The sequence below is a fragment of the Haliaeetus leucocephalus genome, unplaced genomic scaffold (genome assembly GCF_000737465.1).
Source record: "Haliaeetus leucocephalus isolate CR32 unplaced genomic scaffold, Haliaeetus_leucocephalus-4.0 Scaffold158, whole genome shotgun sequence".
NCBI lineage: Eukaryota > Metazoa > Chordata > Aves > Accipitriformes > Accipitridae > Haliaeetus > Haliaeetus leucocephalus.
Window position 1 is genome coordinate 756,420 of NW_010972594.1, and position 13,605 is coordinate 770,024.

General features: G+C 35.8%; 1 protein-coding gene across 9 annotated transcripts in view; it reads right to left on the reverse strand.

The window, feature by feature from the left end:
• Positions 1–13,605, reverse strand: part of DMXL1 (Dmx-like 1) — an 83,388-nt gene that overhangs the window by 37,558 nt on the left and 32,225 nt on the right. For all 9 annotated transcript variants that reach the window (XR_774028.1, XR_774030.1, XR_774029.1 and 6 more), the window contains 11 exons: positions 13,465–13,586; positions 12,811–12,900; positions 12,412–12,505; positions 10,182–10,298; positions 8,668–8,892; positions 6,318–8,015; positions 5,623–5,733; positions 4,099–4,268; positions 2,805–2,902; positions 1,947–2,112; positions 911–1,160 (listed from right to left, as the gene is read on the reverse strand). Coding sequence is in view for 5 of the 9 variants with exons in the window: in XM_010562345.1 (XP_010560647.1) it covers positions 911–1,160; positions 1,947–2,112; positions 2,805–2,902; positions 4,099–4,268; positions 5,623–5,733; positions 6,318–8,015; positions 8,668–8,892; positions 10,182–10,298; positions 12,412–12,505; positions 12,811–12,900; positions 13,465–13,586 (3,141 nt within the window). In the remaining 4 variants the exon portion in view is untranslated. The remainder of the gene's footprint in view (positions 1–910; positions 1,161–1,946; positions 2,113–2,804; positions 2,903–4,098; positions 4,269–5,622; positions 5,734–6,317; positions 8,016–8,667; positions 8,893–10,181; positions 10,299–12,411; positions 12,506–12,810; positions 12,901–13,464; positions 13,587–13,605) is intronic.

A 13,605-nucleotide genomic window follows, 5' to 3' on the forward strand; every position in this document is an offset into this window, starting at 1 on the left:
ATAGGAAAACGTACATGAAAAAGCACCTTTTAAGTAAGAAAATAAAGCAAAACACCACAAACCACTGAACTGACAAAAGAAGAATTAGTAAAATTTAAAATTGATTTTACACCAGAGGACATGACCAAGATGCAAACAACTGAACACTATATCCTTCATTTGCTCAAAATTATCCCGAGGCGTGTAACTTCTACTGAAAGCAGTTTTCAAAATGAATTATGCAACTCTGGGGATTTGAGTCTTCATTTATCCTCATCAAGTTTCTCTCAGCAGCCGGGACTGAAACCAGCTAGCATGCTAACTACCAGGAACTTGAAACATTTACCTTCCTTGAGAACATTAGCTTAGGAAATAATACAACTGATTCTTATATCCTATAAAGCCAGCAAGCAAACAGGGAAAAGAATCCCTTTAGGAGACTTACATGCTATTTCAGGCATCATGTGGGCCTCCTTGTATCACATTAAATATCAAAATCTTTTCTATGGCAGTTTATCATTCTGGTCAACCATTCTTGCCAAGGACTAAAAGCTACAAAACACCATGTCTTCCAGACTTTCCTATGTAACTGTACAATCAGAAATTTCTTCCTAGGTTGTGATGGAGTCAAATTCAGTAATGAAGTTAATTTGTCTCCATCTTTAAGCTGCTGCTGGATAAACAGCTGCATCACTGCCAGGTTGTTCTCATTAACCTGATATTCACATACTTAAAGGTTAAATTAAGTATCCATTCATGGGATACAGGATAACACCACCACAGTCACCACATTTACTATAAAAACCACGCCTTGCTACAGCAAGCTATTTACTAGCAATGGTGAGCAACAGTACCTACACTTTAAGAAACTACTACTTAAATGAACAAGTAGCTAAAACCAACCTAACAGGCAGAATACTCATATTCTTACCTCCATCTTCAGCAGAATGTTTAATCAAAGTGTCAAGAGCCTTGCTATAATCATCCAAAATCCAGTAAGCCATACTTCGCAGAAAAGGGTCACAGTGCATGTTTCCTGAACTCTCTTTTGCAGCAAACACACTTCCCAAAATTCTCTTCTGTAGTACAGATTTGTAAGTACTAGAAACTTCAAACTCTGACTCATAAAGTCTTGATATTACAAGAGCCAATTGAATGTCATTCAGTTTTTCAAGGCAGACCTAATTGAAAAGAAATACATTCACAAGACCAAACATTATCATTTCTGCTCTGGTTAAAATTATCACAAGTCAGGAATTGACACAAATCTGTTCAGACTGAGATAAGTAGGTCTATCAATTCCATAAAAAATTAGCAGGAGCTACACAGAATAGCTGTGGCCAACTATTATATGCAAGATCTGATCTGCAATTTCTTCAGTTTAAGTCTGACATGACAATACATCTTTGAAATCAATTGGCTTCAATAAATCATTGTCAGTGTGCACGTGGCACCTCTTGAAGCTGGATGTTTTGGTTACGAAGCTTTACAGAACAAATCCTTCATTATCAAAGAGCTGAATTTCCTCCTTTTCAATTCAAACAGACCCAGAAAGTAATTTTTTTTTGTGAAGGGATTCTAGGAGCCAACCCTCATCACTGCCAGAAAGCCTTCATTTTCAGAAGAACTTCTAATGAAACACTATGTTGTCTTCAGACACAACAGGGCAGACAATCTGAAAGCAAATTAATGGTAGGCAGGCCTCAGTATTATTAGGGAGGAATGAACCATGGGACTTTTTAGTGTCACTCATATGAGAGATAAAAGAGAGAAACAAAATGTAAAGATCAAGGATTTGTATTTGTCATTAACTTGGGGGGGTGGGGGAAGGCAGCAGGGAGGGAAAGCACAAACAAACCAGAATCTTCAGGGGTCATACAAATGCAAAATGCAACTCACATTCAATATATTTGTAAGTTGGGACAATGCAAGTCTTAGACATTAAAAAAAAGGCATTATTTTATTACCTCCACGGCATCTTTTAAGTGTCCTGCCAGCAAGAAAAATGCTGCAGAATGTTCAAAACGCTGTTTGCCAAGCAAAGAAAAAGCATTCTTTAATGCTGCTTTACGCCATCTGTCCTCAGTAAAGTTGTTGCCAAAAAACTGTGTCATTTTAGTATCTTTTTGAGACCTGCAGATTGAACATAATTGATAAAAATATTATATAGTTTACTAGGTGCCTTCTTCATTTCCTCGGATGCCAGTAGCATTTTACACAGATCTTTTCATTAGGGAATGCAGAGGCTTTCGTCACACTGGGAGCATAGTAGGCTTCATATTTAAAAACAACAAAAACTTTAGTAAGTAGAAAAATTACTGGTGTTTTCAGTTAACCTGATACAAATACAGAAAAGGTCGTTTTTCCCAGGTGAGCTCTTAAGAGCAAGTGACAATACAAACTACTTTTTTAAGTTTGCAATGTTATATTATGAAACACCAGTTTGAAACACAGACTTAATTCAGTCTTCTGAACTTAAGCTAAAATTTATGACAATAAGCACTCTTCTAAAAGACAGCCATGTCATTCCACACACTACACTGGTAGTCCTCAAAAGTAAATCAGAATTAAGCAGTGATTGAAATTACAGTAGATTTGAGAGTAAAACCTAGAGCATCTACATTCAGAAACAGCAACTAAATTACCTCAGTAAACGCAAGCAGCTTAAAAACTACCTATTCAATGTAGTGACTAATTTATAAATCATATCTCAGCTTTCAATGGTAATATTTGTGGTGCTTTTGGATTACCACCACATTCAACTTTTTTCCCAAAATTATACCAGACAGTATAAAACTCCACATCAGAGCTTGCATGTCTCCTACCTGTATAATCCCCAGATCACAGCCTTCTTTTTCATTGCGAGGTAAAAAATGGCTGCATCAAGTGGATCATTGTTTCGCTGAAAGGCTGCTTTAGCTACCTGTGAAGACAGTTCAACAGCAAAAAAACCCCCCAAATTTAAATGACTCTTAAATGGGATTCTCGTTGCTTCTGGTATCCTATGCCCCATAGAGCTTGGAAGTTCTTTTAATATAGGTTGCCTCCTCCCACTATGAGTCTGATATAAGAAAGCATGAAGATACCACAGCTTCAACCCTGTGTTTTTGTTTGATGACATTTAGCTAATGCTTTTCCAGTTCTAGAAGATTTTTAGCAGATCAAATGGAAATGCCTACATCTGAAATCAGTTCCTGAAATCATAACAAAATTAATTTATTAGTTGCTCTGGTAATCAAAGGACAGACGGAATCTTGAAGAACAGGCTGGGACCAGTCACAACAGGACAAGAGTTGTTTACAGGAGATTACTTTTGGAGGTTGGAAAGGAAAAAGGGGTAAGTGGCAGCAAGAATAGTCCAAGACCCATATAAGGTAACCTTAAATGCAGGCCCAGAATACTTGGAATTTTTATATGCAAGGCAGGTAAGTCTCCTAAAAAGTGATGATTAATTGCTTAAGATTGAAAAGTAAAAACAGAGACATGCATTTTACCACTTTGTGCTTTGTAGTCAAAGTATCTTGTGCATGTCATTTTCTAGCTCAACACACTTGGCTTTTCCAAGAGCTTAAAATAAGTGATAATTTGGTTAGGCTTATTGCCACATCTGTGGTGATTAAAATACATATTTAAAAAAACAAACCTCAAAACCACCCAAGCCAAAATAAAACAACAGAAGGTTTTATTATCATGGATATGTATCAATTTGCAAGACAGATGTACAATATCTTAGTTGACCCCATTTCTGATAGGTTTCTAAGGAGAACCTTCTTCCATAACTTGTTTCCTAATTTTGCTATAAAAAACACTATATGCTCAATCTATATCTTGAGCATCCACAATAAGCACTGTGCACTGCCACCTTCAAAATGGAGTATCTAAAATACCAAAATGTACTTTACACGAATTTGAAACCTGAAGTACTAAAAAATCCCCAAAGTTAAAAATACAAAAGTTCATACTCATACAGCAAACTGTATGTACAAAAAAACATAGCATGAAACATTCAGAAACACTGAACTTATCTAAGAATTTAAAGCTACATAAATAGAAACCAAACACCAGAGGACAGCTGTTAGAAAAAAGTTTCTTAATTTTGTTTCAGAATGCTATGTTTACCTTTTCTATGCATTTCCGCAGGCTATGGATATTTCGAACCCACCATCCTATACCCATAGCTCTGAGTTCTGACCATGATGGATCTCCTTTCTGCACTGCAGGGAGCATGCTCAGTAGTTCTTCTTCTGCTACTGAATGAAAAGCCCAGGCAAAATGACTAGTAGATAAGCCTGCATGATAAGCCATTAGAAGAGAAAAAAAAAAAGAGAAAGAAAAAAGAGATTCACTAAGAAAATAATCTGGATTCTCAAGTCAAGGGGGTGGGAAAAGCAGAAGGGAAGAAGGTTGAATTGTTTATTTGGGATTTCTAAGCACATTACTGATGAGGCAACAGAAATTTAAGAACATTTGTAAGCAGTATATACCAAGTATTAAAGAAAGCTCATACAAATGAAAACATTTTTTCACCTGCAAACTCTTTATGTAAGTTTGCAAAGAACGGAGTTACTGACTGAAGCTCAAAATATACTTATAGCATATGGCATTAAGACTAGCCATGATACAAAGTGCAACACACCAATTAAACTTTACAAAGTTTTGAAAGGTAGGTTCACTATTTTCACTTGCATTAGAAAATGCGAAGTTTCAGATAGTCACAGTAGAAAACAGGTCTGAGGAGAGAGATACAAAAGAAAACTGGAAAGAAAATTCACATGAGGAAGATAGCAATTACTAAACAGCAGCATAGCTGGCTATGGATAATTGCAACTCTAGTTAGCGCCAGGAGATGCTTCTTTGCACAGAGGCACGCTCAACTGCATCTCTGCAGATGCGTTGGAGGCATTTTCTTACTCTCACCAATTTCTGAGCTCAGCGGAAGCAGAAGTATCTTAACTACAAGTATTCCATCAGAGTGCTAACTCAATGGTACTCTGTTGTGGCAGTCCTGGCAAATTCCAATCTCTGATGCATCTGAGGGGTGACAAGCCATGAGATTGGAAATACCATCAACTGTCATGATGACTAATGAAAGGGCAAAGCAGCAATCACAGCCAGTCCTTTAGATTTGATTAGGCCTAGCCAAACCTATCTCATTCTGTCATCTGCAGTATCAGACTGGAACTACTTAAAACTATTCCAAAGAAAACTATTTGAAATAGTTCATTGTATAATCACAGTAAGCATATTAAAAAACATTTCAAGTCTGAGTAGACTGTAAGATATTTTTTTCCAAGTATGTACTAAAAAACCTAAATATGTACTCTATTTTCTACTGAATTATTTCTGCAGAAGGTTATTGGAACAACATGGTACTAGGAGTACAGAAAAAACAGTTCTTTTGGGGAAATAGAAAAAATTAAGAGTAAAAAATTGTTAGAAAAAAATCATTTCTGTTTCAAGGCCTCTATGTAAAATAAACCTGACATTTTCTGCTCTGGCATACAATCATATTGAACTTTTTTTTTAAAAAAAAAACGAACAAAATAACTCATTGATTCTGCAGAGGCATGTCAACAGCACAGCAATCATATGTACAGCTACATCACTAAGATTCACCTCATCTAAAAAAACCACATCAGTTACCTTGGTGAAGCAGTTGAGCTCGATGTACAGGAGGAAGGGAAGTTGTTAGAAACGTGTGAAGCCGAACAGCTAATAAAAATTTTAAACCGCACTCATCAAGAGTTTCTCCACCTGGAATTAAATAGTTTTATATGCACTTTAGAGAAACTACTATAAGTAGCTATTGGGTGTCTTAACAGAAGAAATACTTTACAATTCTGTGACTACTAATGCTTTAAACTCATAAATATAACAGCTTAATTCATAATTCTTCCCTTCAAGGAAGGGAAAGAGGAAAATTTCTAATACAAAAAGTTTTGAAATTTTTTGTTCTTAATGCAAGAAAGAGAAAAAGTGTTATCATATTAAAAAAATCCATAAACTTATTTCTCCGTTTCTCTACATAGTGCAATAAACATTGGCACTTAAGAAAGTTGCCTCTTCAAAAGTGAATTAGAAACAATTATGGTATGTGGACTGATGGACTAACACTAGCATTAACAGTTAACAATACAAAATTTGATTTTATGGAAGTCTGAAGTCTTGAAACTTTAGTTAAACAGTAAACACTGTGATGGCACAGTAAATACAGGCTATAATATGAAATAGAACTATGACGTGCTTTCATAAGCCACAAAAATGTTCCAAAATAGGAACTAGTCCCCACAAAGTTTGTGAAGCACAGTAGTGCATTTAACCTGGAAGAGACAACTTACCCTGATTTCTGTCTCTGCTTTCTCCAATGTCAGTACTGGTAGTAGCAATTGTATCTGCCAAGGCCATCAATGACATTTGCTCCATCCTAGTCAGACCTGGCAAGCTTGAATGAAGCAAGTGACGAGAAAGAACTTGAGCATGCTCTGGTCCAAAGTAAGTTGGGCTATATTGAGAAAGATCAATGACTTTCGGTTTCGAACTGTCTTCATCTGCATCAAATGTAACAAGTTCATCTGCACTTATAACAGTATTTTGAAAAAGATCTTCATAATTGTCATTGGTCTTATCTTTTTTATTTTGACTGTTTTGATTATTAGACTTCTCTGAACAGGAATAAGATGAATCATCATCTGCAGCAAGCAGAGCATACAAAGGCAATGGTGGAACAGAGTCTATTTCAATATAGTCGGTACTCTCTGTTTTGCTGAATGTTTTGGGATCTCTTGCAGTACTTCCACTAGCACTGATGGTCAGAGATCTGAGCCTCTTGTCATGATTAGGTTCAGATTCATTTATAGCAACAACTTCTCCCGCAATGCACTTCACCAGATGGGACAGAATGGCTTTTGCTCTACGTACTTTACCAAGATCCATGAGTTCCAACAGTTGATATGGATGGTACTGAGGTAAAGTGGGAGATAATGTATGAGCTGCTTCAAAAAGACCAGAATCTTCCATTTCCATAGATAGATCACTAGCAGATCTTTTCCCACTAAGTTTCTGTGCAAGGCTGGTCATAGATCTGGTCAAGGTTCGCTTTGGTGGATGCAGACCTGAGGCAGCTGACTGGCTTTGTTTCATTAAGCTAGTTATGCATGGTGTACTTCCACTGCAGGAATCTGTACTAGCTAGTTCCTGCTTGGAAGGAGTCTGCCACTGAGAATAAACGTGCATTTCACAATCCATTCCAACTACAAGAATACCATCACGCACCCAAGACAAGGAGACTGGAAAAGGAGGTGACCCCTCTACAGATGAAACCAAGTCGACACAACGCAGCAGAACAAACCTAGAAAGGGTTGTAGCCTTCGTACTGCCACTATGGGAGATTGCTACAATCTCCTTACCATTTTGTTCTTGCGTCTTCCCAGACAGCTGACCAAACATATAAAGTTTTGATCCAATTCCCACTGTTAGAATATGTGAACCATCTTCCCTAGACATCCAGTCTAAGTGTACCAAGTGCTTAGTGCTGGGCATAATATTCCCACCATGAGACAGAGAAACATCTTGTCTGTTATATGCCACTAAATTACTATCAATACTAACACCAGAGTCTAATATGGTGCCTATCTCATCTAAATGAAGAGTCTGTTCTAGAATCCAGGAAGAACCCCCTGTAGACTCACATTCAAAAATACCAACATGCATTATAAAATCGTGAGGAAGATGACTATTTTTAGATGTTACCTGCTTGTATGCTACTGCTAATCTGTTTGTGTGTGCACAGCTAACTTCAGTTGGCCTTCCTGGAACATTAATAGCACTACTACTAAGAAATCCATCCTCAATCAGTAATGGCCATTCTTCCCATACATATGTAACATCACTACATGCATTATATTCTGGCATGGAAGAAGCTGATGATTCAGTGGTAACTCTGCATCTCCAGAATCGAACTTTTCCATCAGAGCATGAAGTAGCCAGCAGATACGGTGCACGACAGACAGGATATATGGAAGAAGAACTCAGATGTCCTAAAATTAAATGAAATATACTTTTACTGGAGGAAATACTAAAAAGCAAGCAAAAAGATTAAAGATGTTTTTATTCAGTTATTTTATTATTCTGAAACAAAAAAAATATTAGCACTTCCTCACAAAGAGAGTTGTTTGCAGGGCTTCACAGAGGAGACATGACAAAAATACTATGAAACCATTTTACCCTTTGTTTCTATTTCATGCTCTAGAGGGGAGTCAAATTATATTATTTAAATCTGGATATTAATAACCATCATCTCTCCCATCAAACAGACATTTCCCATTCAGAAATCTAAAAATCTTTTAAATATTTTTGGAAAGACTACTGATGGAAGCCTTAAAATTTAAGTACAGATCCTACAAAAATTTTCATGACAAAAAAACAACTTTGTGTTTCAATAATTGCTTTTATTGCAAGAATTTTGAATTCAATAAATATTATACCTTAAGTAAAAGCTTTATTTTAGTATTAGTTCCAGGATCAAGATAAAAAGTCAGGGGATCAAGTTTTAGCAAACCTTTTGGATCCACCTACAGGCTTTTAAGTTTAACAACAAATACCAAACTTACCATTACTTTGTTTCTATTTAAGACCAAACTCAGAAAGGCAAGGATTCCTTGTTTTATTCTTTAAAAAAAAATTACAAACCTGCTGATGGCTTTACACTTATTATCTCTACTCCTTCTGGCAAATTCAACTCTTGACTATACACCATTTTGGAAGACAGAGTAAGCCAGCTGGTGCTCTGAAGGTTTGCTCTACAGGCCTGATACTTTTGAGTGAAAGGTGATTGGATCTTCTCTGGATCTGGTGAAGAATACAATTCTTCTGTTTGTGTTGCCACTTCAGGTGTATTTGGATCTATCTTTTCATCTAAAAAAAGTTTACATTGTTAATTTTAAAAAGTCAATGATTTCTTTTAACCTAAGAAGTAATTTTACTCACATTAAAATGAAAGTAAAATTTTAAGTTAAGTTTTACATGTCTCTTTGGAACTTTTAATGAAATGCATTCCCATATTCAGATTTAAAGAGAAATGCTGGCAAAACCCAGATTAAATACTTCTGAAAATCTAGAACTTCTCAGAAGTTATAGCTTTAAACTCTTCAGAATTAAAACAATCAAACTGTAACCAGAAAGGCCAAAAGTGCAGATGACAGGTATGTATGTCATTATCCATGGAAATTACCACTTCATGAAGCACAAAATACCTGCAGCTAGAGAAAATTAAATGAAGACCTCCCTGTCTTACCTTACAAATTGGGAAAATGTATTTTTAAGCAAATATTAACAAAACTTTTCTGAAAATGTAGGATCTCAGAGATTATGTGATACAGATGCTTCATTACTTTTTTTTTTTTAAATAAAACTCAACAGTTGAAGTATGAATTTGATGGATTTGGAACATGAAAATTGACAACAGGTTGGTTAAAAAGCCTTATCAGTAATACCCTCACCATAAGTAGAACAGAAAATTTGGATCTATAGTCTTCTCACCAGCTTATAAACTAATTGAAATAATGCTTCAAATAAACGAAGAAATTCTGCCTTTGAAAGCAGCAGTAAGACAAATACCAATTTGGTTTAAATGACAAAAACATGTATTATAACATATTAACCTCTGTTATGTGGTGAATGCCAGACTTGTTTTCTTAGTATCTTCAAATGTTAATGGAAAATTACTGAAGTATATCTTAGCTTACTTAAAAGTTTTATAGGTTTTGTCATAGTTTGGTAGTCTGAAAGAGAACCAGATTTCAGAACTTCAAAATTGTTCAGAATTGTAGTTGTATCTCTGATGTTTAGGTGCTTCAGACTACAGTCCAATTTAGAACTTATGCATAAACTCAAAAATCGCAGAACAAAAACTTCTGAGAAGCAAAACATCTGAACTGTTAGGCTGTAATAAAACCAGATAAATATATTTGCCCTTAGAATGCACAAAAAATACCAAACTTTGGGCTCACACTGAACTCAAAATCTTCAGTATTCTGAAGATTAAGTAATCAAGAAAGAATGGGTTGTGATGAAAGCTTGTAATCAAAGAATTGCAGATTCTTTTCAAAAAGCTGAAATACATTTTAGAATACACTGAATAGCAGATATATTTATGAGATGGTGGCTTTTTTTTTTTAAACAGAGACTACAAGATAGAAACTTACCTACTGAGACAGGAATTGACTTCAAATGTAAATGCCACATATGTAGTAGTGAATGGTTGTGAGTATACTCTATTACTATCAAGTAGAATTTTTCAGAGAATCCAGTCTGCTGGTTTCCTGATGAAATTCAAAACAGGAAGATTGCAGGGGTTATTCATCTGAAAGCAGAACTACATTTTGCTGGCTAGCAAACAATCATATTAAGCTATTGCAAACTAATAGAGAAATACAATGGTCTGACTACATCCAACTCTGTTACATTAGTTTTCTCAGTATTTTATCACAGGCAATTACCACTACAATTATAGGTACACATATGAAGAACTGCCAATGTTTCCTTTTAGAGAGGACAACATATTTGCCTGAATTTGCTGTGTTTAAAGTTAAATCCCAGAATGTACTCTGAGCTCTACATCTTTGCCTTTTACATGCTTGTTTCTTAGAGTTTCTTAGCTATTTGTTACTGGCAACTGTAACAGTTAAGACAGTGAGCTAGACAGAGGTTTGGCCTTTAACGTATAAAAAGTACACAAGTTACATCTAGAGAAGAAATGCCATGTCAACAGTTGGGAAAGTCACAGCCTGGTCTAATGGATAGGCTCATCAATCACAACTGAGCCAGACTGACCATATAGTCTGGAATGCACAAGAGGTACAATGCTTCTGACTAACAAATTATTTGCTATAGTTTCACCCCAAGAAAAGATGACATGAATTTAGGATCAGTTGAAGCCCATTTCTGGAGGGTGCACCCTGCCATTCTCCCTCTTTAAACCAAAGACGCATTAGGACCAAGAAGGAATAGTTAGTTTAGTGACCATCTTTCCTCCACAATTCCTCCAACCCCTCTTTAGGTGTGCATCTATGTAAAACATGATCAAGGATAAGCTGTATTTGCCCTGTGGGTTTGACATTGGGTTGCTTATAGTACTGGGAAAAAAAAAAAAGAACAAATCTGCTTGTGTTTTTCAAAAACAACATGAGCTAAACACTTATCTGCTTTATTAAAGGGGAAAGAGTGGGTTTTTTTAAAAACTAAGGAGCTGAAAGTACTAGAAAATACCTCCAAATTACAATGTATGCAAATGATATGCTTCTAATTTACAGTTTTTCAGAGGGTCCATTTAGCCCTATTTCTTACACAGCAGCAATCCATATAGACCTTCAGAACACATACAGATGTATACAGTTGCCCTCTTCAAAGATCAAATAGTTTCCATATTTCTTCCTTTCTGTTTATCATACTCGACATGCAAACGTACAACAAACTTATGCTGTAGAGTAGCACTTCTTTTTGCTCTCTATTTTGTTCCTAATTTTCAACATCGCATTTACATTTTTTGACCTCTACTGAGATTTGGGTAGACATTTTCATAGATTATCTTCATTACTTCAAATCTCTTTTTTGACTAGAAACAGCTAATTCAGAGTTGATCACTATGACTATACAATTCAGGTAATACTTTCCTAGATATCTCCCTTTTCTTCTAACAAAAATAAATTTTGTTTACCAAGTTATTACGCAACATTTTGACACTGTTCACAAGTTTGCTTCCTTTTGTTCAGCATTCCCTTTACTACTGCAGATGACTTGGTATCACAAACTTTACTCTGACCCTTTTTTTCCACGTTATTTCACTGGAACAGAACAAAACAAAATTGAGATGCCTATATAACACAACCACTGACCCATTCACCAAGGAAAACCAATTATTTATTCCAGAGCAATTCTGATCTGCTCTGATCTACAAATCCACACACTACTCACAGTATTATATTTTATTGTTGTGTTTTGGGGTATTTGTTTAGCTTGTCATTTATTATACCACACAAGGCCTGGTGAAGCAGCATTTAGCTGATGTAAAGGATGAACATCCATCTTGAAAGCATGCAGTAAGCTTTGTCTATGTCATACCCTACAGCTACAGCTCCACATTTAAAACCCCTTCCCCCTCATGCAAGATAGGTATCTGCAATAGAATGCTTAATGCAGCACACGATGGGTATCTCATGATTTAAGCTACTTTATCTCAAATCTGGTTGCACACTACTCTTAAAGGAAGTGCAATAACCATGAGTTTCATTAGACTAGATTTTGTTCTTTGGTATATAAAGATCTCAAAGTTATTTGACCTCAAAATGCTAAAAGCTGTATAACAAGTTCTTTTTCTCTGTGGAATGAAAAATATAATACTTTGTCTTCAATATTGTGTGAAAAAGAATTCTTTACCAGAGTCTGATAAATTGTTCTTCTTTTCCTTCTCCTGGTTATTTAAAATGAAGTCTTCTTGAAAGACATGGAATAACTGTGTTTTCCTGCCATGCTAAGAAAGTAAAAACATACACAAGAAGTGAACATCATGGAGTGTACTGTTTAAGACTGCTCTCTAACATGGGAGTTTTAACTTGGTAAGTTATACGCATTAATAAAATGTTTCTCAAGAAAATGCACCTTCATTACTCACATTCTTTTCATTTACAGGTACTATGAAACCAAAAGCAAGTATATGTCAGAATCAATCTTTAAATACCTCACCTTTACCTGATGGAGAGCTACAAGTATAGTCGTTATTAACACTTTTTAAACAAGCTAATTACGGTATAAAATGAATACAGAAAAAGATCTTACAAGCTCTGTGATAGCATCCAGTTCAATGATACACCCTGGGCGAGCTGTAGATTGCTGACTTATGATGTTAAAAACTTCACCAACATATTTCTGTTTAAAAAGAGTCAGAGGGATGGTCTTGTTAACTCAGTTTTGTGCATTTCAATAGCACAGCCTACTAGGTAGGTAAAATATCACTAAGCAAATGTTAACTAAAGCATTAAATGTACGCTGGTTACAATCCACCAAGAACACAGATAACATTCCCAGTTTTACCAAAAGCCACATTGTTTTTGATGGCTGAAAGGTGATAAGAACACGTGGAAAGCCTTCTTTCCCCAAGCTGCATTGTCTTGTCAACTTTTCCTTAGTACAGACAACGTGCGCGCACACATAGTTTCTTGCTCTGTTATTACTCCTTGTAGTGCAAATGTTTCAGAGATATTTCCCAACCAAACATTGACCTGCCTCAATATGCAGAGTTTGAGATTAAATGGAATGCAGTATGACTACAATGCTAAAAAGCTTTACCATATTTGTTTCTACAAGCAGAGCTAAACTACCATAATCTGTTAAATTGTCAGCAACCAGATTAGTCAGTTACCAACAACTCTGAAACTAGTGCTGCTGAATGAAGTTCCAACCTCCAAAAACTTGAGACAGCTTTTCACTTACGGAAATTTCTGGATTGGAGAGCTCACACAAAAGTTTCTTAGCGTCTATTACAGCTTGATATAATCTCAAATGCTGTCCATCACTAGCCACAAAGCAAGCACTTGGAGAATTACAGTATGCACCTGAAAAGTAAGAATGCAA